Here is a 27,024-nt window from a genome sequence, read left to right as displayed (position 1 = left end):
GGGTCCCCATACTGGAGAAAGCGGTCAAATATCTGCTTTCAGGTGCTATGTTTTGACAGAAGAAACCATTTGAAATATCTAATGTCGTTTTATATTTTTTGCGCACAATGTTATTCATCAGTGCTGCACTGTGTGAGTTTTGCACTGCAAAAGTTTTACAACAGGAGTTTAGATGTCTGTAGTCCAAAACTAGACGATATGAATCGTCTGGCTTGGAGACAGGAAACAAAGGATTGTTCATTTGTGAGGTGCATGTTTCAATCACCCCCTGATATTCAAGTTGATCTAAAATTTCTTTTACTTGTTTTTTAGCTTCTTGCTTAACAGGATAAAGCCTCTGTGCAGTAGGTTTATTTTTTAACTATATTTTATGGTGAGGACAATCCTCATCCCATCCTACATGATTTTTATATAATGCAGGGGCTTGGGCCGCTGCCCATTTTCTAGCAAGTGTGTATTTTTTATGAATTGGATTGTGATTTGAGAAGGCAGGCATAGACGTTTCTTCGCCATGTGGGCACTCCCTGACAAACTCTGGTGGCCAGTCCTTTTCTGCTAGAAGGATATCATAGCCTTTAGATAGATTCTCCCAAAAGAGACCTTTTATTTTCCTATTTTTTATCTCCCTCTATACGTAATGTTATTTCATATAGTTTATGGGGCACGCTCACTCGGGTGTCTGCAGTTTCCACTTGAAGGTATTCATTCGTGTCCACTGTCTCCAGAAGATTCATCAGGATCTTGCGAGCTATGCTCACTTCTGCTGCTCTGTCTAGCATTGTCTGGGCCCACTCTCCGTTTTTCAGTTGTGTCCTCAAGATTCTCGGCATGTTTCATTTTAATACTGGCTACCTTCTTTTTTTGGAAATTGTGATTTTTTACTTTGATGAGCAGTTTCTCTGCCTTTGGACTTGACGTGCTCTTCTTTATGTTCTGACCACCCTCTTCTTTCCGATTTCTTTGAGGAAGTCTGAAAAGATCGAGAGGAATGTGTATCAATATCTTGATATCTATCAGGTTTTCTGATATTGCCCCTATTTCTAAGGTTGTATCTGTTTTCAGAGGGCTCCCTTTGGGGAGACTTGCCCCCCCCGTTCTGGAGATTTATCTCTTCGTTGGGGAGACCTTCCTCTGGTCCGAAACTGTTTTTCTCTGAGAGTGGTTTGTTTGTTACCCTCCCACTTCTTCTTTTGAGAATTTAGATTATTTTTAATAAAAGTTTTTTCAGGATTTTCAATTAGTTGGGGTTTTAGTCAGTAGGTTGTATTGTCAATTGAATTAAATCCCTATATGCTCTTGTTATTTTTTTATTTTAACTAAGAGTTCTTCATTTGACATTTTATCAATGTCGGGATTGGTGTGTAGCTGGCTAGAACCGGCCATGTGGCTCCTGGTCTACCTAGCGGACCGAGCCTGGTAATGTGATTTTGATGTTTTAGGGCGCCATTAAACAAGAGCAGTTGCTCTTGGTATGTTAGTGGAATTCCAACTTCCTCGAAAGGAGAGTATTCCTCTGGAGATTCCGCTATTTTGTAGTAGTGGAATTCATGTGTTATAGCATTTGCTGCTGGAAAATTTATCCAGGAATACAATACCTCTGTCGGACGAAATTCATGTGCCTCTACCACAAATATGACTGTACCACCTCTTGATGATACTCCATTTTCTATAAGTTTTATAGTTATGGTTTTTCTTATATTGACCGGGATGATTATTGCATCATGGTCGTCTTCATTAAACCCTGTAAGGTCTGCACCCGGTTGATTCGCATTTACTGCAGCTTCACCGGTTTCGTTGTTGTCGCAGTGATTTGACATTGTTTAATGAAAGTTTCTTGCAGAGCAAGTTTTTGAGGAAACAAAGATTAGGTGCACAATATTATGAACACTGTATCCTTCAACGTTGACTATACCGTAAACTAATACATAGGATTCTCATCCTACTAAGATTCGGCGGATATTAACCTTTCTCCCACTCCAGACGTCTATTGGAGTTTATACGGGAAAAGGGGTCTGTGTGAAAAAGCACGACTGAGTTACTCTAGTATCTTGCGTTAGATTATCGCCTTACCAAACGTTGGGCGCCATGTAGTGTAATTCCTATTTTCCCAATAGGCTCTGCGCATTGGAATAACATAAACAATAGTTTAGAGGTAGGACTGAGGTCGACTAGGTCTCTTTTGAATATGTTAGACTTAATTTAGGTTTGCCAGCTAGCTCGGAGGTCACTAGAAACTTTCTCGAATGAACAGGGAGGAGTGAACTTCCCTGATTAGACAAGAAGGGATTCAGCTTCTGACAACCGCATAAACATGACAACTTTGCTCCCCCAGAATAAGGAGTATATCTCCAGAGTCGTGTGAAAACAATTGATAGCTATTTCACTCAGTCAATCGTGCATACTTAGTTTCACCAGAGTGCAGAGGAATAGAGAGACGGGCGTTTTCAATAAAAGGTGTTGCTTATTGAGCAGTCTTCTTTCTCATGCAAGAGAAATGAATTGCCACAATTGCAATACTTGTTATAAAGTAAAGTGCGTACCGTAAAAGGAGTATTATGAAATAATACTGTAAAAGCATTGATATGGTTTCTAAGCCATATGATACTTAAAAGGTATAAAATATATACAGTTACATACAATGATAAAAGTTTGACTAAACGTACTCAACTGGTGCTTCTAAATACGCCTACACCGATGTACCTAACCTAAGCCTAGTACGTGGGAAGGAGTAAAGGAGTTTTTAAGTTAAATTAGTTTTGCCAAGAATCTGACTCAAGAATTCTCTAAGGATCTAATCAGCTCCGTACCTTGGTTTTAGAATGAAGGAGGTCTTGTATCTCGCTCTCGGGACTCGATCTCCCAGTAACCCGCAAGGGTGACTGGAAACACTGGAGCTGGATTTTCTCGGCAGGAGAAAAAGACAGCGTCTTTCTCAGTGCATCAAATGGGAGGGACGGCTTCCTTCGGCACTCGCATCAGCTGGGCTTCGGATAAGTAGATAGCCGCTCTGCTCCACACCACCGTGTGTTGCTTAAGGCAAACACTGGTATATTTATACCTGGAAGGTGCCATGTTTGACGTAAGGTTGGACATAAGACGTTAATAAAAGATGTCACTAAGAACTGGCCATTCTTTCAGTGCTCGCAGGAGTTCTAGGACAAATCAAAACAAAAGCATGGGGAATTCCCAGGTTGCTGGAGGTTTGGTTTGTTGAAAGAACTTGTTGTGCTTTCTAGCAGTCTAAGGAAGTAGCCTTGCCGTATTTGGTTTGCATTGGCTATTACTAAATATGGATTTGATTCTTATAACCACATTCTTATAACCATTTGTTATAACCACATAAGGGCATAAATCGGGATTATTTAATTAGGGTCCTAGATATGATCACAACACTTGTATAATGTATCTACTTTTTTTCTATTTTTTTTTTATCCCAAATGTTTCCACCCCTCCCAAGTCTTTTGTATTTCACTTGTCAATCCTGTAAAGCACTCTGATATCCTCACGGGTCTGGTGCGCGCTTTATAAAACTCAAATAAATACTTAGCCATCGAACAGGAATATATGCGCCCAACACCCCTGCAATCCTTCCTGGGCACTAAAGTCCCAGGGGAGGGAGTTAAATTCCACACAGTGAGCTGCACGAATTACGCATGGAAGAGTCTCTCCAATATAGTGGGTAAACCAGAGTTACACTCCCCGCTTGTGCCGCTCCTGTACTTGCCTAGGTCGCCAGTCACGCAGGAGGGGGCGTGTCGAGACATGTTCCAGAAGTATGCCATTAAGACGTGGGGAGACCTTTACCAGGCGGGACACTTCAAAACCCAAAAGGAACTATTATCGGGTGAAAGGGTCACACCGCTAGAGATATTCTTGTACATATGCCTAAAACACGAAATAAAGGCAAACGTCCCTGGGTTCCCGGTTGACCCACCGATCTGCTAAACCCTACACACAGCACTGAAATTAGCTGGGCCTGCTCATGCTATATCGAGAATATATTGAGTGGCGCTGGGTGAGAGGCTGCAGGGAGCACACAGGGCTTGAGGGAATTGGGATACAGATATTGAGTAGCCACTAACGGACTAACAGTGGACGTACTGCTGCCTGCAAACTGAGGACATCACTTGGAGCAGCCGCTTACGTGTCACACACTTTAAATTCTTGAACAGAACATTCTATACCCCCACCAAATTACACATGCTCCATCTCAGGGAAGACGACCACTGCTGGCGCTGTATGAGCGAGGGGGCAGGCTTCCTACATCTTGCATGGCATTGCCTGACCATAGGCTAATTACGGGAGGAGGTACTTGAAGCACTCTCCAAAATGACTGGCTTAAACATCCTCACCACCCGCATAGTAGCGCTACTAAGTTATACAGCAGACATACCAAACACCTGCAGGAAACTCGTCTCCTTAGGACTATTACTTGCTAAGTGCCGGTTGATGTGCATATGGGGCAGAGGATGGGCTCCTAAATTCAAAGAATAGATGACAGACATAATATATCGTAGGGACCAACTAAGCACGCATGCTGACCCTCTCCCAATATCCTCCCGCCCTAGAGACATATGGGTTCCGCTGATGACTTACCTCAGGACGCAGGATCCGGGCAGGATTATGCAGCATAACGATTGAGACTAACAAATCTAGACACATTGGACAATTAACACCAGCCTTCAGGACCTAACAACCTGCCCGAACCTAACACCCACATCTGGGACATAAACTATGGCAGAGCATGGCTATGAGCATTGAGCAACAGCAGCTATAACCATGTAACTTGTACATGTATAGATCTTGTATGCTTTGAGATGTGTAATGTGCCTTATTCCATAATTGTGTAGATAGGCATTGTCTTGCGTTGCTTACTGTATTCATGACTTGTTATTACTGTTTACAAAAACCCAATAAACAGATTTCAATAAAAAAAAAGAAAGGGGCACGGCCAACATTAAAGTGGAACGCGAGTATGGGGCGCTTTTACACTAAGTGTCGAAATAAATAAGTAAAGAACAGTTTTGAAGTGTGGCCCCTAAAGTAAAAGCTGTTGCGCTGTAAATTAAATGAGTAACCTCGGCTACTAAAGTGAAAGCAGACCGCGCCATAAATTAAATAAATAAGCGCAGCCTCTACAGTTAGAACGATCTGTGCTGGAAATTAAAAAATACATGACTAATAACAATATAAAACGTGGCGGAGTTCTGCGACGTCCTTGGTGGAATAGGGAAGATCGCTAAAGAAAATAGTGCTCACCGACTATATAAAATAGACTAGATAAAGCAGACAGTTTAACACAAGTAAAAAGTCCAGTCATTTTGGAAGGTTACAAATGCAGACAAGGTGGTACCAAAGAGGGACTACTAAACCTATTCACGAATGAAAAGCAACGATTTAGAAAGGGCAGTAACAGTAGCCACTCGAAAAGATGGGCGGAGCTTCTATGCCATACCTCAGTACAGCATGCCTCGCAGAGTAGTGCATTCGCTGCCCAGGCTAGACCTAAAAAGGCTTTGTCTATTTTGAATGCCTCTAGAAGAGTAATACATAATAGCCACATCTGCAATGCCCCTGGCACCAGGTTAGTAATACCAAGGTAATAATAAAAGCAATAAATCTCCCAATGCAGAATGATTATCGTTTATCTGTTTTAAATATTCTTAGGATATTATTGGCTTTGAAAAAATGCTCATTTTCATTTTAAATACACACTTTTCTGTTTTGATATATGTATATTAATTCAACCAAGCAAACACTTCTAATTTACAAGGCTGAGCTGCACGCAGGAGAGCTACTCCTAGGTAGCTGGAGAGTTACCAGTACCTCACGAGCTACTGGTTGGTAAAGCCTGCTGTAGACTTATGTTACACTGCCTTGAGTCAGACAGAGGCTGTCATTCTGTTTCTGTTCAGGCACAACGTCTCAATGAATGAGCCATGTACCAGCACTGTGAACATGAAGCCATGCAGCATTTGGGCCAAACACTCTTAAGTTGTTTTGTTTACATTCTGTTGAGCTGCTAATTTGTACCTCTGTTTCTTTATTGAACATAAAACTGTCAACTTGTAGAGTGCTTCAGAAAAACATAAGGCAGGACAGCAATTCATGTATGTTCCAGAGGTAAAGGATCTGTATATGTACAATGAATGAAAATAATTCAAAAATAATGATTTTGGATTCAATGAAACCGTTAGATCAGATTACAGCAGTTCGGTAACACAAAATAAAAATAAAAAATATTTGCCAACATATTTTGGAAGAGAACATTTGATAAATGGTGCAGTAATGTGTGAATCAGCCAGCTCTGTGCTCACACGTAGTCAAAGTTTGCATGTACAAAACAAAGCTGCAGTATGGCCACACAATTGTAAATCAAAAATCATTTAATAAATATGCAGAAGTTTGCTCCAAATAATGGTAGTAGGTAGTGGTTCAAGGAATTACAAGTCAGCAGTATTGTGTTTATTTTTCTTGGGGACCGGTTCCTTTATTTTTGGAACTGGACTTGACAACTTAATCATCTAAATTGGGTCTTTGTGGTCCGTCTCCAGTGTCTTTTCTTCTAATTGATTACAGCCCCCCTGCCTTTCCGGCCTAGCTCTCAGTTTCATTGATGGGCTTCTCCTCGGACATTACTTTAGGATCCACAGGTTCCTACTTTTCTTCTTGAAGAGTCTGCATCCTTGACTCCTTTCTCTCAGGTCTCATTTCTAGTCCTGATGACGATCCTACATCCCTTAATGGGTTGAAACACTGTTGCCATGTAGCTTCTTGAGCCACTTCCTACTAACATTACTACTGAGTGTGGGCATTCTTGCCATTTATTATAGTTTCTCTTTTAAAATATGTTGTCAGAAATTTTAAAAACATATTTTGTATTTGTAGCCTGTCGTTTACCTGACTCACTGATCCCAGCATCATGGCTTTTTAAATTTATTTTGTGTGTGTGTGTGTGCGTGTGTGTGTGTGTGTGTGTGTATGTATATATATGTATATATATATACTAGCAGCCCGCCCCAGCGTTGCCTGGGGCAGAAAGGGGCTTGGGGCAGTACACCCGCTCCTGCCCCAACCCCCTCCCGCACCGACTCCCGCCCGACTCTCTCCCGCCCCCCTCCCGCCCTGACTCACTCCCGCCCCCTCCCACACGACTCACTCGCGCCCCCCTCCCACCCCGACTCACTCGCGCCCCCCTCCCGCCCGACTCACTCGCGCTCCGACATTTTCATTTACTACTGCCTCCTTCTTGCCTCCCCCTGCATCACACAGTCTCACTTTCCCTTTCCTTACCTGTGCCGCCGCTCCTCACTGCACAGCCGCTCGTCACTGCACCGCCCTCCTTCTTCATCACACACGTCGCGTAGCGGCCAGCGCTAGGTCCCGGCCGGCGCTACTTTCAGGGGACTACTTTGTTTACAAACTTAAATTTTTTTATTTACTTTTTTAAAAATTTATATAGCCTATGTCCATCTACACACCCTGACGTTTTCATAGATGTATCGGGTGTGTAGATTGGCGCTGTGGTTCCCGAGTTTACCTGGCCAAAAGGTGCAAGTTCTCTCTTTATAATAGTAGTATATATATATATATATATATATATATATATATATATATATATATATATATATATATATATATATATATATATATATATATATATATATATATATATATATATATATATATATATATATATATATATATATATATATATATATATATATATATATATATATATATATATATATATATATATATATATATATATATATATATATATATATATATATATATATATATATATATATATATATATATATATATATATATATATATATATATATATATATATATATATATATATATATATATATATATATATATATATATATATATATATATATATATATATATATTTCTCCAAACATTCTCCCATCAGGAAAATACATAAACGACACACCAGGAGTTTGCTGTGTTTGAAAATTTAATTGGCACCAAAAACAAACAACGCGTTTCACCTCACGGCTTGTTCACGTTTGCTGTGAACTCCAAAACCTAGTCCTTTTACATTGTCAATTACTCATCATAGAGGTAGGACTATTCGTGTACACCCATACGTGAAAGTATAGCGGACATATTGGAACAGAAAATACATCGTTGTATGTCAGATTCTAATTGAAAATATAATTTTACAATCAAAAGGCGGCAACAGTTTCACAATCCCATACAATGTGTCATTGTTTCACGCAAAGAATATATAACGTAAAACACAATGATTCCAACCACGGACCTCGTTACATATATCAATGCCATTAGATGTTGGCTCTCTGTGGTCTATACGCTAAGTATTAAGCCTATATCTATGAGCCACTTTCCTGCAATTCTGCCATAGTGGGCACATAACATGATGCATGAAATGAGATGTGACAATAAAGTCCACTTATCAGCTGGAGACAGGTACTGAGGGAACATGAAGAAATTCATTGTGTCATGGAAAGTAAATACATTGGAGAGCTGTGATTGAGCCCAAGTGGGCATAGTCTGTGTACAAATATGTGTATCAACACGCAATTATAATAATAACCTCCTCTATCACAAACGTCACATAATTCCGAAATTGAGTCCAAGTGGGCATAATATATGTTTTAGATGTGTTATCAACAAGTTCCCAATGTTTGTAGGGTGTTCTCATAGATTTAAAAGTTCTCGACATCTTGTATCTCATGGTTGATTACTATCAGACTTTCTTTTAATCCAATCCTCCAAGTGGGATTTCCTCCGTGCCACATAAACTTATTAGTTAGAACTGACATTTCTGTGCATTACGGTTCCAATGTCCAACATCGTAGAAACAAATTCTGTGAATTAAAAACATAGGAAATGGTTTAAAAAAGACGACTTTAAGCTAAACAGCTGGATATTTCTAATGTTCTACAACAAATGTTCCATATACAAGCTAGTTGTTATTTACATTTCATCTCTCAAGGTGCACAGAAAGCTCCTCATGATTGTTCAAACCCTGAGGAAACGTGGTCTCGAAATCAATGATATATCTGGATTCCATTTTTCTAAGGCATGTCGTTTTATCCCTACCACGTACTCCCAGATCAACTTTGTCAAGCACCACCATTCTAAGCAGGTTTTCATTTTGAAAATGATGTTCAAAAAAGTGCCTGGCCACAGGGTATTGCACATTGTGATTCTTAATGGCCCTGAGGTGTTGTAGCACTCTTTCTTTTGCCTTTAATGTGGTGCTTCCTATATACCACTTATCGCAAGGGCAAATAAGTAGGTATACACAATACATGGTGTCACATGTTACATTCTTTTGTATGGAGAACACTTTCCCAGTACTGGGCACAGTTACCTCTTTACAATTAATGCTGTTGCGACATGCTTTACATGATCTGCAACACTTAAAACCTGGTGTATCCGTGGGTTTGTTCGTACTGGTCACTGAATTCGGACTGAGCTCATCCCTCAGGGATTTGCTCTTTCTGAATGTGACCTGAGGGTTGTGGCTTATGTGTGGTTTTAAATGCTGATCGGTCAACAACACATGCCAGTGTTTCTTTAGAATCTTTCTCACTTCCGTAGCCTGGCCTGAAAAGGTAGTAATGAATCTAATATTTGATTCAGTGTTGTTAACTTTGTTGGTATCCAAAAGGTCTTTCCTTTCTTTAGTGTTTACCCTCCTCACGGCCCCTTGTATGGTTTTGTTATTGTACCCACGTTCTTTGAAACGTTTGATCATTGTTTCTTGCAGGAAAGTGGCTCATAGATATAGGCTTAATACTTAGCTTATAGACCACAGAGAGCCAACATCTAATGGCATTGATATATGTAACGAGGTCCGTGGTTGGAATCATTGTGTTTTACGTTATATATTCTTTGCGTGAAACAATGACACATTGTATGGGATTGTGAAACTGTTGCCGCCTTTTGATTGTAAAATTATATTTTCAATTAGAATCTGACATACAACATTATATTTTCTGTTCCAATATGTCCGCTATACTTTCACGTATGGGTGTACACGAATAGTCCTACCTCTATGATGAGTAATTGACAATGTAAAAGGACTAGGTTTTGGAGTTCACAGCAAACGTGAACAAGCCGTGAGGTGAAACGCGTTGTTTGTTTTTGCTGCCAATTAAATTTTCAAGCACAGCAAACTCCTGGTGTGTCGTTTACGTATTTTCCTGATGGGAGAATGTTTGGAGAAAGATATTGGGCTTCCGGAACCCTAGAAACGACCCACTCGTGAGCGGGTACTGGCTTTCACCGGGAATCTGTGTTTGATATATATATGTATACATACATATATACACACACATACATACACACGTTCATTACATTATTAACATTTGGAATACCGTTTTTATATTATCTATACTTAAAATGTTTAAAGATTCAAAGGCTAAGATTTATAGTCATATCAGTGAAGGACAATGATATTGTGCAGTTGGAATGGTAAAATGGATACCAAGAAAATCCATTAAGGCATATGAGTTAACACTCTAGCAGATGAATGGGTTATGGAAAGTGCTGATTGACAAGCGTCCTGAAATGTAAATACAATATGGCCACCATGGATATGACATGGGTTCAGTGGAAGGCGCAAAGCCCAAATTCTTCTGACAGGATTTTTTTTATTTTGAATGCACCTTGTATGCTTATTTTGTCCACACGAGGTCTTAGATCAGTGGACAAGATATCTAAAGCATGGTTTGGATGGATTTATAAATATATTACAGTAACCACTGTGTTTCCTTATGCATGAGTTACCTCAGGTTTCTGTTTTATCCTAGCTTTTCCTATTGTATGCTCTAAATGCTTTCTAAAGACAAACCACTGAGGCATAGTTTTAAAGTGAATAAGTAGCATGCTGTAACATGATGGACTAAGACATTAACTCATCAAGAATACTCCTGGGCCTCCAATAGTTAGATGCAACACTAAAACAGGTAGAAATGATTTCTCCACCTAATTTCACTCCGCAGCTATTATGTGATCAGCAGAAATAGCACTCACTCCATCACAATTTGAGATCAAGCGAAATACAGAGCAAAAACTAGCTCGAAAAATGCCTTATGCCATATTTTTAACCAGGTAAAGTATCATTTGCACTCATTTTTGTGGCCAATTTAACGCACAGTGTTTAGTGAGGACATAAGCGTGTTAGCCACCATGCTCCTGTCATTCTACTCTTTCTCAAGCACTATTTTGCTTATCAGCAGCTGCTCACAAATGATAAATGACATCACTTTTATGAAAAAGGGACTCAATAAATCAAGCCTGCACTCAAAATTCGTTGCCTTAGCAGGGATATGTTTTACAATTTAAAGTAAGACGTGTTGTTCACTTGCTAATAATAGGCATATTTTTATTTCCCCACTCAGAATTCCTTGAAGGAGGTGTTGGCCATGTTGAAATGTTGTTTCGGTGTAACTATTTGGCGTTAGTCGGAGGAGGAAAGAAGCCCAAGTATCCTCCCAATAAAGGTATTTCCCTACTTTTCTTTTGCTCTAGGGTAAGGATCCTCTGACGTGCTTATCAAAAAATACATGATAATCATGCCGACATCCTGTTTGATTCTAGAACTGTTATATTACTGCTGTACATTTCATGAGGAAATCACGTTATCTTATTAACATTAATTGCTGTTAGGAAAATTATATTTGTGACATGGGAAGCTGTAGATGTAGATACAGATGCTCTGCATACTCCTGCCATCTAGTGTTGGGCGTGGATGTGTACAACTTGTTTTTCTATTAAAAAGTATTTCGAGTCACAAGGTAGGGACTGGTAATGAATTGGTCTTGACGCTGTCGGGCTGCAGGGCTCATGCACCTGTACCCTCACCAATGCTATAGTGCACCCAGCTAGAGGGGTGGCTGACCTATGCCAGGGCAGTGGGTTGTAGGCATGTGTGCTATGTCGACTCTTCACTTTGTTTTGCACCAAAACACGCAGCCCGCAATGGCAGAGTGTGTGTGTGAAGGTACAGGGCCTCTAAGTTTGGCACAATAAGTGCTGTAACCCTTCGAGGTCTTCCCCGGCCAGTCACCATGGTACCTTTTACAAGGGTCTGACATGTGGCCAGAGAGGTGCCAATTGGGGGTACAAGGTACAGTTATGGGAAAGAACACAGGCCCTGGGAACCTGATTGGCACCAGAAACCCAGCTTCCCATAGCCACTGCTAATGGGAAAAATGCTTTACATTCTATGCAGAACATAAGTATCTATAGCTACACATGCCACAAACGGAAAATATTACTTATCCTGTAAGCATCTAAGTATTTAGGCTAGTTCAGGGTTTAGCTTTTATAAAGTCCTCAAATGGTGCAGATGTGGATTAAAGAGTAAGGAAGCAAGAATGGGCACTTGAAGAACACTCTGCAAAAGGAAACAAGCAGCCTATTTTGACCTCCTATGTAGTTTTAGAAGGTGTAAGACGAACCAAATCTTCATGACCTTATTCTCAACATGCAGGTAAGATCTCTTAGTTTGTGTTAGGATCCTGTGATCAAAGGTGTTGCATGCTGCTGCTAAAGTCAGAACAACTATAATATTCATATTGAGGAGGCACAGTTCATAAATACAGTTTCCACAATAGCTATTTGGAGCTGAAACCTTCTTAAACCACAAATGAAGGTCACTGATGAACTGCATACGTTTTTTATTAACACAAATTTCAAGGACCTGTACTAGGAATGGAGGTCCGCAGATCGGTAAGGAATTGTGGTGATTGTTTGGTGCTGATCATAATTAATACTATCCAAAATAGCTATTTGGTGCTAAAACCGCCTCTAAAGACTGAATAAAGGACATCCAGGGGACTATGGTAACTAATGAACTGCTTATCACCATGAAGCTTCATTTGACCGCATTAACTAAGTCCTAAACTAACTCCCCAGTACTATTTACATTTGCTGATTAAAGAATTGCACATGTAAAGATTCCTTTACATAGCAGGTACCCTGGTGAGAAGTTTTATTTCTTCCTTATTTCGCTGTCCCTCCCACGACTAAACAACACGAACATGCCACCTCCTCATGTTGCTTTCAGCCACAGGCACCTGTAGTTCGGCATTAACCATTGAGAGACAGTTGTCTATTTGTTAACATAGTATAGGAACTGTTTTTGTAAATGTATTAAAACAAAGAAACAACCATGGGCTTATCGTTCCTCGTGGTTCCTGCCCTCTTCAATGTCTGAATACCGTCATCCTTTTGATTGAATCTTTTGAATACTTGTGACAATTTAAAAGACCTGAATTAAGAACCATATTTATAGGGTTATGCCCATATCACCAGGGACACTAGTTTTTAAGTTCCTTTCACATCCTAATGCATTATGAGTGTTGTAATGTGTTTGAGGAATCTGTGCAGTAGATACACATGCTTTGCATTAGTCTGCCATCTAGTGTTGGGTTCGGATGATTACAAGTTGTTTTTGTTCCCAGAAGTTTTCTTACAGTCATGAATGAGACTGAGTGACTGCTCCTCTTGGTAATACTGCGCATGGTCATCAATGCCATCTTCAGATTGTTTTTTCTGCTGATAGGTTTGGATGTAGTATCTCGCGCTCCGGTTCAAGTCTCCTTCGGTTAGTTATATCTCGACGGTATTGTCTAGATCGGTATCTTATCCTATTCTTAGATTTTTTTGTAGTGGGTTTTCGACCCGTTCCCATGGCCTACGGGCCATGCCCAGCTGACAATCCCAACTCCATTTCTAAGTAGCTTGAGAATGACCTGCTAATGGAACGCACTTCATTCTGTTTCTGTCTGAAGTGCAACTCCAAATACCCTCACACTGACCAACATCCCGTTTGCAACTTATGCCTCTCGCATGAACTTTGAGAAGACTCCTGTGAGGCCTGTAAGTCTTTCCGGTCCAAAAAGGCTTTTGAGACCGAAGGGCTAGATTCAAGAAATGCTGCGCAATCAAATGGACGATGTCCCCGACATCAACGGTCGACAAGGTGAGGAAGAAGAGGCTTCAAATGCACTGGAGGAATCACTTTTCATCCATGATTCCGAGTCTCAGTGAGATGAACACTCTGCCACTTTTCAGCCAGCACAGAAACAACGCACCGTGAGTACTTCTACCCTGCTCCGAAAACCAAATCTTCAGCTTCCACCAAAAAAAACTGCTCACGAGCCCCCACTGCAATCAATCTATGGCCTGCACTGTAAACATGACTCGAAATCCTCGCCCTTCGGCTAAACTCCCACGGTTCGGCCTACAGCAGGGTCCTCTATATTCCTTCTGTCCGAGACCAAAACACCTCACTCTTCAGTCTCTGCACCGAAAAAATAGACTTATTTTGGAATCAAAAATTCCTCTGTCAAAGACAAAGCTTTCCCCACCGAAATGCTTCCTTTTCGGTCCGAAATCTCCTCCAGAGCAAATCCTCAAGCAATTTCATCAAAAGCTTGATCCGAAAAAGAAAATACTTCAAATTCAGCTTGGAACTAAGAAAATTATGCTACATCCATTAAAACAGCATACTAATAAAAAGCAGTTGAGTTTTGAGGAGGCTTTGGGTATTCCTGTTTAACCCTTAAAGAAGAAGAGAAAGGATGTTGCAACTAGTCCATTGCACATTCCAATTCCTACTTCACCTGTACCGCAATCAATACCTCCACCACCCACTTCACCACCTCACTCAAGACAATTATCGGAATCAGGTAACATGTATTGGATGTATTGGGCGGTAATTGTGAATAGTGAAGTAGTGTGGCTCACTGGTTAGAGGCGGCAGACCCGAGAGCAGAGGACGGCCCGGGACCAGGGTTCGATTCCTGGCGCGGCAGGTTTCTGGACCAGGGTCAGCGGACTCGATAATTCTCTCGCCTCGGTGCCCACTCTGATCAGCGATCACACTCGGCAACTCTGGGCATTAGCTTGCCTCATCTTCACTAACGGCTCCACCAGACCGCCGGGGATGCCTGGTCTCACCCTGGAGATACCCATTAAGGGACCATCTCTCAGGGAAGCCAGGAAGGGTTTCCTAGCGGTCGAAGCGCCTTGGGACCCTCCGGGTAAGTTGTGCGCTATATAAATGCCTATACATACTATACATACATTGTGCCCAGATACGTATACAATTTGCCATCAGTGTGCAGGTTGTAAGCAAAAGCTTCCCTGGATTCTGTGGCTACCGAGTAAGACGATCAAGAACCCTGATACAGTCTTACCCCGAAAAGAGCAGGCCACAGTAAATTGCATGCTGCTGAACGCCAGGTCCCTGGTAAAACACAGCCTTGAACTGGCGGATTTGTTACTTGATGCAAATGTTAAAGTTGCCTTCATAACTGAATCCTGGACGGATGCAGCTTCGGGCTCTGACATTGTCAAAGCCACCCCCTCCAACTATGACTGCTTTGTATTGAACAGGCAGGGGAAGAAAGGTGGTGGATTAGCGGTCATTTAGCATAATTCAGTGAGAGGGAGTTTTAAACCCGCATCTAGGGGCCAGGATGAAATACTTGCATTCAATCTCATGCTATCAGACCATCAAACTTTAAAAGTCTGCCTACTCTACAGGACCCCGGGGGCTAAGGCCCCTTTTTTCTCGAACCTGGGGAACCTGTTAGAAGAAGTAATATGCACCAAATAGTTTACCATCCTTGGCGATTTCAATTTCCATCTGGAATGCATGTCCGACACAGATACGCTAGATCTTCTAGATCTGATGCAGGGGGTGGAACTTTATCAAAAAGTCAGGGGCCCGACTCACAAAGCATACTCTTGATGGCATTTTTTCCAATCACCCTAATTTGGCGGTCACGTCAGTTGACCCTGTTCCCTGGTCGGACCATGTCGCAATCTACTTCTACATTTCCCTAGGTCCCCCCCCCCCATAGGCCCAGTAAGGTTAGGAATCCACCCAGAACAAATAGAAACTGGAAAAGTATGGACAGTGAAGCCCTTAAGACCCTACTGATCTCCTCACCAACGCACTCCTTAGGTACGGTCGAGGAGGCGGCCATGAGCTATACTAACTGCAAGACGCGGCATGTAGGCATTTAGTACCCCCTAAAACCTACCATTCCACACGCTCTAGTCTATCAGCTCAATGGTTCTCGGAACAAATCAGAGACTATAAGGTGAAATATAAAAAAACTGGAGAGAAACTGGCGGAAACCTTACAAGGAGGCAGATAAAAAGCTACTCAATGCAGAGTTGGGAGTTTATAAAGAGATGATTCGATCAGCCAAAAAGGCTTTCTTCACCACTCGCATTCAGAATGCGAGTAACTCCTCTAAGGAATTATTCCGCACAGTGACTTCTCTGGCAGCTCCCAAAGCAGTGGATATTCCCCCTAGTCGGGAATTATGTGAAGACTTGGCCAAATTATTCCAGGGTAAGGTCGAGAATATCTTTTACTCCCTTGATCACCTAGTTAAGGTCAATCCTCCACTGACTAACCCAGACAGTTCAGAGACTGACAGCCATACAGGAGAATTACTCAACTTCTCCCCTATCACAGAGGAGGAGGTCAGGATGTGGATACAAAGGATTAAATCAGGCTCCCCTGGTGACCCCTGCCCAGCCGCTATTTTAAAAACTGTCCCATCCATAATTGCAGCAAGACTCACTCCACTTTTCAATAACATGCTGGAAAGTGGTGAGTACCCCATGCGCTGGAAACAAGCATCGATCTTACCTCTTCTTAAAAAATCTAACCTAGATGTGGGCGACTTGAATAACTATCGGCCCATCGCTAGGTTACCTTTACCAGCTAAAATCATAGAGGATTTAATAAACACTCAGCTGAGGGCATTTCTAGGGAAAGTACAACGTCTGGATTTATCTCAGCACGGATTCCGGCCAGGACATAGTACAGAATCAGCCCTGATAAAATCTGCTGAATATATAAGACAAGTGATGGACGCAGGTGGTAGAGCCGCCCTGATCATGTTGGACCTGTCCGCAGCCTTGACACGGTCCACCACAGGCTGTTGGTGGTCCGGGTGGGGGTCTGCGGAATCCAGGGAAAGGCCCTTAAGATCTTGCAGGCCTTCCTTACCGGCAGGACTCGGGTGGTGGCTATGGGAGACTACATATCGGCCCCTTTCGTACTCTCTTGTGGAGTCCCTCAAGGCTCGTCCTTGAGCCTACCCTTTTTAATGTGTACGTCTCCACCCTGGCGCCAGTCATAAGATCTTTCGGCTTTAACGTAACATCGTATGCAGATGACACACAGATTGTAGTGTCTCTGCTACCAGGTGGAGTGGATGACACAGCGGACAGGTTCAGGGACTGTATGCGTGAGGTGAATAATTGGATGGCAGAAAACTGTCTTAAATTGAACTCAGCGAAGACTGAAGTCCTGCTATTTAGGGCCAAAGATAACTTTTGGTCCCCAAGATGGTGGCCCGACGAAATGGGGATTCCCCCCTCTCCAGTTACTAAGGTTAAAAACCTGGGGGTTCTGATGGACGACACTCTTTCTTTCAGGCCTCAAGTCAACGCCCTGTCTTCATCCATCCACTATATCCTAAAAACTATACGAAAAGTGCTGCCTTTTATCCCTGATGTACACAGAAAGACCGTAGTAACGGGATTAGCAATATCCCGCCTAGATTACTGTAACAGCCTGCTTTTAAATGCCCAGGGGCTGTTAAATAAACTACAAATCTTACAAAACGCAGCTGCTCGTTTGATTACGGGAACTTCCAAATTCTCTTTGGTAGCACAAGATCTGGTAAAGCTCCATTGGCTACCAGTGCGAAAAAGAATAGCCTTTAAGACGCTTTGTGTAGTTTTTAAAGCATTGAAGGGTTTGGGCCCTCACTGCATGACTGCGTTCTTTCAGTGGTACAAACCGACCAGGTCGCTCAGGTCTTTGTACCAAGGACTGATCTTAATCCCAAAAGTCAGGAAGGCCTGGTGGGGGGGAAGGAGTTTCTCCCTGGGAGCGGCAAGGGCTTGGAATGCTCTCCCACTGGCCCTTAGGCAGATTTCTGACCTGCTGCCCTTTAGAAGGGCGCTGAAAACTTGGCTATTCACACAATAATTCCACTCCGTCACGCACACTAGTGGTCATCAGCGCCAGGACACCGTTCCGGTAACAGTGCGCTTAACAAATGTGCAAAATAAATAAATAAATGTCTCCTCAGTCAACAGTAGAGAATGATCAGGATATCCCAGATGACACACAACCAGGGGATCCCGGGGATAATTATAATATTGACTCCCATGCTGACACTGATCCTGATTTATATTCCAGCCATCTATCTTCACCTTATGATGCATTAGCTTATCAGGATCTCATAGCTAGAGCAGCCACTTTTCATCAGGTACCTTTATATAAGGACTCACTAGAGGAGAATTTCCTCTTTGAGACTTTGTGTACTGCACAACGAGGGGCACAATATTTACCACTCCTCAAAGGAATGCCCCTTCACTCAGATGAAATTTTTAAACAGCCTGTCAAAGCAAGAATGATTACTCCTCGCATTGATAAGAAATACAAAGCACCATCAGACCCATTTTTATTAGAGGTCAAATAACCCCATACTCTTTAGTGGTGTCCAATGCTCGGAAACTAGCTAACTCCCAAACATCTGGCGAATCACCACCACCAGAAAATAGTCAAAACTCATTGATGCCTCTGCTACAAGAGTTGTTTCATAAGCAGCTAATCATTGGGTATAGCCAATAGTCCAGCATTACTAGCAAGATATGACCGGGCCCACTAGGACAAAATGGTGGGGCTTCTCCAACAGGTTCCTGAGGAGCACGGAAAAAGAAGTCAAGAGATTGTCATTGAAGGCAAGATTATCACCAACAGCCATTAAGTGTGCATTAGGTGCAGCCGACACTGCTGCTATTGGTATAAATACCAGTGTCCTAATACAAAGTCATGCATGGTTAAGGGTATCAGGCTTCAACCTTGAAGTACAACAAACCATATGAAATCTCCCATTTGATAAGGAACATCTTTTTGGCCCTTGAGAACATGAAAAAGGACACTGAGGTACCAAAATCAATGGGAGCTCTCCATATCTAGCACCTACAGCTTCTACTTCTGGGTCACAATATAAGTCAGGTAGAAACCTCAACAACACAAACCGTCTTCAGGGGTTCTTACAGAGGTAACACTTTTAAAGAAAGAGTCAGAGGGAAAAATACCTGCTCCTCACACGGGACAGGGTTATATTCCCTATACTTCCTTATTCCCCAAAAACATGTATCCCTCCGGCCCAATCTAGATCTCAGACCACTAAATCATTATATAATAACGGATAATTTTCACATGGTCACTCTTGAAGAGATCATACCTTTATATCAAATCCTGGCAACCTTCGATCTAAAGGACGCCTATTTCCACATACCAATTTATCCTGAACACAAAAATACATCAGATTTCTGTTTCAGGGAAAACATTATCAGGTCAAAGTTCTTCCCTTAGGGATCACTACAGCATCAAGAGTATTCACAAGATAATTAGCAGTTGTGGTGCACAACTGTGCAAAGAAAACATGCATGTCTTCCCTGATCTAGGCGACTGGCTAATCAAAGCAAACACTTTCACACTTTGCAAGCAAAATACTCAAAAAAGCCTAGATTTGCTATATTGACTAGGGTTTACTGTCAACCTACAAAAATCTCATCCACAGCCAGCTGCTACTCAGTCGTTCCTAGGCGTCATGCTTAACAACTTCCCTGCTCACGATGAGCTCAGCTCGTCATGAGGCACAGTGGAGCTGTGCTTATGACGAGCTGACCTTGTCATGAACAATGATCAATCTTACTTTCCAGCACAGGAGGGGAAAACCACTAGCAGCCAACTGGTTAAGGATAGGATAGGATAGGATTCATATTTATAAAGCGCACGAATGCACAACGGCGTCTTGGCGCTTATCTAAGTGAGGAAATGTTGTGTAGATGGCAAAACTATGCCTGAGGAAACAGCAGAGTCTTTAAGATCTTCCTGAAAGTTTGATGACTAGGCTGCAGTCACAGAGTAGATGGCAGCTTGTTCCATAATTTAGCTTCCCGGTGGGAGAATGCTTTTCCACCCCATCTTGCTCTCCGAATTCTATTTACTTGCATAAGGCAGGCATTGCTAGATCTAAGCATCCTAGCTGGAGTATAAAGCCTGAAAAGTCTCTGCATATCCTTGGCTCCTCCCCCGTAGAGCGCTTTATGCACAGTGCATAAAGCCTTGAACTCTACTCGTTGCTGTATAGGAAGCCAATGTAGAGCTCTAATTCCCTTTGACGTGAAGCTGCCTTTAGGAATGTTCAGCAACAGCCTAGCAGCTGCATTCTGCAAAGACTGTAGTTTGTTGCCCTGGGCTTTATCAATTCCCCGAAGCAAAGCGTTGAAATAGTCTAGTTTAGACAGCAGAAGACTCACTACCGCCGTCTTTTGCAGAGTTTGGCCAATGTATGGGAGGATTTTTCTCATTTTTTTAATGAGATAAAAACAGGCTGATGTAAGACTATTTACCTGCGCTGAAAAATTGAGCTGGGTATCAAAAATTATCCCCAAATTTCTCACCTTAAGGACCGGTTTAGGGAATTCTCCTGCACTTATTGGCCACCACATGGTATTCCACAGAGCTTGTCCTGGCCCAAATTCCATCACTTCCTTCTTATCGGTATTGATCTTTAAATAAGCTTGGTTGATCCAGGTCAGGATTTCCACTAGACATCCATGAAATCTAACTGCTGTGTCCCCGGGTTGTTTAGCTAAAGAGATGATTAGCTGCGAATCATCCGCGTAGGATACCATCGCAAATCCATGTTTCCTAACAAGTCTTGCCAAGGGTGTAATATATATGTTAAAAAGTGTTGGCAAGAGTGCTGAACCTTGCGGAACGCAACAGGGGAGAGTAAAGCCCTCTGATTGCATTCCCTCCCAAACCAACCTCTGTTCTCTTCCTTCCAGAAATAATGTCAGGAGGGGCAAGGCTAAACCTTCGATACCAATATCCTGTAGCCGTTGGACTAGCACTGAGTGATTTACTGTATTGAAAGCTTAACACATATCTAGTGTTAGCAGCCCAGCCCCAGACACAGACCGAATACACAACATACTAACATGAATTCAACAATTTCAAACAGAAACTCACATTCCTCCCAAAATATTTCTCAGACTTCCAGGCATGATGACATCTTATATTTACATTGTCCCACATGCCAGACTAAATATAAGACCTCTACCACAATGTCTCTCTAAACAATGGACTCAGTCACTGGGTCAATTTAATACGCTAGTGAAATGAAATGAAATGAAATGAAAGGGAGTTTTATTAAGTGCGACTGCTGCCCTGGGTCGTCCAAGCGCTAAGAACCAGATTAGTGCCTCTCATTGTGGTCAGCGCCGGGGTTAGTCAGCTTTGTTGAATAGAAATGTTTTGAGCTGTCTGCGGAAGGTCGTCCGGTTAGGATTAGATCTTAAATAGAGAGGGAGTGAGTTCCATAACTTGGCTGCAATGTAGGAAAATGACCGACCTCCAGCTCTAGATCTTCTGATGCGGGGGACTGTCGCCAGAAAAGCATGAGTGGAGCTAAACTGCTTGGTAGGGTGGTAGGGAGTAATTAGGGAGTGACTGATTTCTGGGCCGGCTTTCCAACATGCTTGATGGGAAATGCACATGGACTTAAATTTAATTCTCTCCCTGACAGGGAGCCAATTTAAGGTTTTCAAACCAGGCTCCGCCCGGACTCTACGTGGAAGACCAAGCAAAGTCCGTGCTGCGCAGTTCTGGACCCGTTGAATTTTTTGAAGACCGTATTCAGGCGTCCCTAGATAAAGGGCGTTACTGAAATCGAGGCGGGATTGGATTAGTCCCTGCGTAACAACCTGCTTAGCTTCAAAAGGTAGAAGTGGGAAGATTTTCTTCATCATTCTGATGAGTCCAAAGCAGTTCGCTGAAAGTTGGGTATTAAAGGTCAGAGTTTTATCCAACCACACCCCGAGACTTTTGATATTGTCTCTGGGCATAGGAGGCGCACCCATGCTAATGGGCCATGAAAGGACCATAGTGGGCGAAGCTAATGAACCGAGGCGCATAAGCTCGGTTTTATCCCCATTAAGCTTGAGGTGTGACGCCGTCATCCAGCTCTTGACCTGTTCCAGACAGGCTATTAGACTGGTTTGTGGCAGCTGGCAATTCTTTTGTGTGAGAGAGATCACTAGCTGAGTATCGTCCGCGTATGTAGCGATCTTAATGCCATATGGGCGGACGATCTCAGCCAGCGGTCTCATATACGCATTGAAGAGCATAGGGCTCAGTGATGAGCCCTGCGGCACCCCACAGCCCAGGGGCTTGCTTGAGGAGACAGAGGCTCCCTCAAAGACTTGAAAGGTCCTACCACTTAAGAAGGACTTGAACCAAGCCAGAACTTCACCTGACACTCCTAAGCTATGGTGATGGCGCAATAAGGTTTCATGATTTACCATGTGAAACGCGGCGCTTAGATCAAGGAGGATAACTGCCATGGATCCTCCCCGATCCAAGATCCGCCTGGCCTCCGCTACGACCGCCAGCAGGCCGGTCTCCGTCCCATGCTTGGGTCGGAAGCCTGTTTGAGTGGCATCCAGTAGATGGTTGCTCTCGAGAAATCTAGTAAGACAGATGTTGATGTGTTTCTCGAGGATTTTACTCATCCAAGGAAGCAAGGAGATTGGGCGGTAGTTGTTAAGGTTGCCAGGGTCGAGGGTCGGCTTCTTCGGGAGTGCTCGCACCATAGCATGTTTCCAGGTAGATGGTACGGTACAGGTCAGTATGGAGGAGTTCAGTTGCTCCATAATCAATGGAAGAAGGGTCTGACTGGCTGAAACTAGCGTTCATGGGGGCGCAGGGTCACATGGGGAGCCTGATTTTACTTGGCGAATCAAAGGGTCAAGAGTTTCTAAGTCTAGTAGGGGAAAATGCTCTAAGATGTTTTGATGGGGATACCCAACTTCTGTGAGAGGGTATGGTCCTTGAGTAGGAGAGTCTAATTCCAAGTCTGGGAATGATAGATTGATCTTATTTATTTTTTGATTAAAAAATTCCGCTAGGTCGTTGCATCGGGAGAGTGAGTTGTGGTTGGTGGCCTGGGATGGTGGCAGCCTATTCAGGTCTTTTACTATTTGATACATCTCTTTAGATTGAGATCTAGCTGACATAATTTTCTCACTGTAGTAGGTCGACTGTGTTGTTTTTATTTCTGATTTATAGGCTCTGATAGCCTCCCTATATGTAGCTTTGTCTGTAGCGGCATATCCCAGGCGCCACCTCCTCTCGAGCTTCTTGCCTAGGCGTTTTTTCTCTCTAAGCTCTTCCGAATACCAGGGAGCTGTTTTTCGCTGTCTTTTTAAGTTTCTATTACGAAGGGGAAGTATGGAATCAAGTGATTCCAAGATCCAATTGTCATACTCCTTGTTGTCTAAGGAGGGACCCCCAACAAGTGGGGGTCTGTAGGCAGCAAGAATGCTGGTCCACTGGTTCATCGGAAGTCTGGACCAGTTCGTCATTCTCCGCAAGGTAGGGGTGCAGGGTAAGCTTTTATGTCTAGTCCCAGTGAGAGGGATTAGAAAATGGTCAGTCCGAGGAAGACGACTGATCGAGCCTACTTTGAGAAACATACAATTGCTAAATACAGGGTCCAGGAGGTGACCTTTAACATGAGTAGGAGATGTAACAAGTTGTACCAGCTGGACTGCAGCCAAACTCGCCATCAGCTCGAAAGCGGCATTATCTGAAGGGTTGTCAAAATGTATATTGAGGTCGCCAAGCAGAGTGAAATTAGCCGGGGACGTAACCAAGTCCGCCACTAAAGAGGGTAGGGATATATGGAACTGTTTAAGTGGACCAGGAGGGCGATAGATAAGAATGCCTGAGAAGCTGTCATTGGGGGAAAATTCAATAGTAAAGGCCACATTTTCGCAATCATTAACGATCTCAGAAGAGCAACGACATGTGTATTGGTCCTTGTAAATGATAGCGAGCCCACTGCCTTTCCCATGAATGCGATCTTTGCGGGCAATCTGGTAACCTGGTGGGAGGGCTTGCACCACGTCAGGATCAGAATCCAAGGTTAGCCATGTTTCGGTCAGCAAAACTGCATCAGGCGTATATTCGTCCAGCAGCAGTGAGATTTCCAAACTGTGTTTGGACAGGGACCTACAATTTAGCAAGTACATTTTAAAGTTCCGCATGTCGTCCTTGCTTAGCGGAGTCGTAAGTCCTGTATTGCAGTGAGGACAGACCTGGGGTAGCTCCAGAGGGTGGAAGGAATGACAGCAGATAGTTGCTATTGGGATCCGCAGTTTGGGAAGAGACCCTGTGCTGTAATACATCCTATGTCCCAGAGGAGAAACAGGGTCCATGGCCTCTAGCCCCGGTCTGCCGCGGACGGGCGCAGACGGGCTTGCCTTTGGCGCCCCCGCCGCTGCGCAGACGGAAACCGTAATTCATTTTGTTGGGGTAGACGAGGGCGTGAGGCAGCCCAACAACTGGTGCGGTTGCCTGGTTCCCCCCCCAAGATGGCTGCCAGCCCTGTCTTCGGCCGCGTCCGAACCTGATCGTTCTGAGCTGGGAGCAGGGTTCGAATACTGCGGGGGGCAGGTGTAGGTTCCTGATTAAAATAAAGAATAAGTATTCCAACACAACTCAAGTCTTAAAAGGTTTTTAAAAATGACACGCAGCCTAGCTAGTGTTGGTAAACAGCCAAACATATCACTCTCTGCAATGGTAGAATGTTCAAAATCTGTCCAAGGGGCGGCCGTTTCAAGTTCTCCAAATAATTCTAACAACAGATGCTTCCCTAACAGGATGGGGAGTACATCTCCACAACCTCACTATTCAGGGATTATGGGATTCCAGACACAAGAATCTCCGTATCAATCACCTGTAACTGCAAGCTGTTCATGTAGCGATCAAAGCCTTCCTAACTCACCTACAGTACAAAGTTGTCCTCATTCAAAAAGACAATATGACAAATATGTATTTATAAAAACGGGGGTGGGGTGGACACACTCTACAATTCTTTCACTTCCCTCAGAAAATATGAAAGTTAAGAATACACCACAACATTCATCTGTTAGCAGAACATGTCCGATTGCGAACTTTCTGAGCCGATCACAACAAGAAGTTCAGGAATGGGAGTTTCTCCCCAGTGTTCTTTAATCATACTTTCACAAGTTGGAGTATCCAGAGATAGACCTGTTTGCAACAAAAGAAAACACAAAATGCCCTCACTTCGCAACCAGGTTTCACCAACATCAGTCCAAAGACAATTCTCTATGGGTTAACTGGTCAGGGATATTTGCATACACTTTTTCTCCTCTCCCACTACTTCTGTTAGGGGTCAGGAATCTCAGACAAACATCTCTTACCATGATACTATTAGCTCCCACATGGGCTCGACAACCATGGTATTCAACACTCATGGAGCTGTCTCTAGTCTCGCACGAAAACCCAGACCTTCTCCCACTAAACTCTGGGACTGAATCCCAAAGAAATTAACCTTGCAAATGTGCTTCTCAAGTCTTAGAGTTTAGATACTTCCATTTACCTCAAGACTGTGTGAACATTCTTCAAGAGGCTCGTAAACCTACCACAAGGCAATGTTATGCAGCAAAATGGAAATGTTTTGTAATGTTCTGTCACAAACAAGTCTTCAACCCTCTTCATGCAAAGGTACACACTATTATTCTTTATCTATTGCATTTACAAACTGCTGGGTTAGCATACAGTTTTATAAGATTACATCTTGCAGCTGTTGTGGCATACCTGCCAAACAGGCAACACTTATCTTTGAATTTCCAGTTATCTAATCATTTATGGAGGGCTTAAGAGGGTAATTCCTCCTAGAATTTCACATGCTTCAGCAAGGAACTTATACACAAGAATAATGGGTCTCCCTTTTGAACCATTAAACAATTGTCAATTGCAATGTCTTTCATAGAAACTTGCCTTTTAAATTGCTATCACTTCTCTTAGTCAGTGAAATTCAAGCGCTAACTCTCGAAGAGCCTATCTTTCAACTCAAGGAAAATCGAGTTGGAGCTACTACCTGTCACCCCAACTCAGTTACCTAAGAAACTTTCTGTAGGATCATCGGAACTGGCGGAATCCTCTAGAATATCCCTGCCTTTGGACTGCTCTCTCAAAAACAACGCCTCTTGGAACTCTTTTCTCCTCCCAGATATCACGGACCTCCTTCACAGCATGGCATCCCTTAAACCCTCCAACCATTTTGGTCGTCCTTTACCCGCTAAGCTTTATAAAGATCTAACCTCAGCCATTCTCCCTCTTTGGTACAGGATCATTCATGAATCCCTCTTACAGGGAAAGATTCCAGACGGCCTAAAGGTTGGACCAGTTACTCCCATTCCTAAAAAGCCCAATGCGGACCTATCAGATCCAAACAACTTCTGACCCATAACCAGCAGTATGACTCTAGCTAAATTGCTTGAATAATTCGTCCATTCGCAGCTCTGCAACCACATTGAGAAATATCAACTCCTTGACCCCCATCAGTCAGGTTTCAGATCAGGGCACAGTACTGAAACTGCACTAATGCACATTGTTGATGATGCCTTGAGAGCCCTTGACTAAAATGTCCCTTGTTTCCTAATCCTTCTGGACCTGTCCCCAGCCTTCGATACCATCAAACATAAAAACCTGATTGATCTTCTTCAACACAGGATGGGTCTCTCGAGCCCGGTCCTAAATTGGTTTGCCTCATTCCTGCATAACCGCACGCAAAGGATCAAAGTTAAACATTCCCTTGCATCCAGTATCCCTGTCACGATTGGAGTCCCCTAAGGATCCGCGCTCGTGCCCACTCTCTTCAATCTTTTCATGGAACTTTCTGTCATTCTGAACTGAGCGAACATTCAGTACCACATGTATGCTGATGACACGCAACTGTACCTGAAGATCTCCTCGCAAGAGCACATACAAACATTAAATGCTGCACTTGCACAACCCAACAATGGTTAGCTGTGAACCATCTCCTACTAACTACTCTCAAAACAGAGTTTCTTTTGATCTCC

General features: G+C 42.9%; 1 protein-coding gene across 4 annotated transcripts in view; it reads left to right on the top strand.

The window, feature by feature from the left end:
- WDR45B (WD repeat domain 45B) overlaps positions 1–27,024 on the top strand; it is a 523,690-nt gene that overhangs the window by 181,388 nt on the left and 315,278 nt on the right. For all 4 annotated transcript variants that reach the window (XM_086930594.1, XM_086930595.1, XM_086930596.1 and 1 more), the window contains one exon: positions 11,406–11,507. In XM_086930594.1, the coding sequence (XP_086786720.1) occupies positions 11,406–11,507 (102 nt within the window). The remainder of the gene's footprint in view (positions 1–11,405; positions 11,508–27,024) is intronic.

Source organism: Lissotriton vulgaris, chromosome 7 (assembly GCF_964263255.1).
Source record: "Lissotriton vulgaris chromosome 7, aLisVul1.2, whole genome shotgun sequence".
NCBI classification, from domain to species: domain Eukaryota; kingdom Metazoa; phylum Chordata; class Amphibia; order Caudata; family Salamandridae; genus Lissotriton; species Lissotriton vulgaris.
Note: the sequence above shows the minus strand (reverse complement) of the source record. Positions and strands in the feature narration are given on the sequence as shown.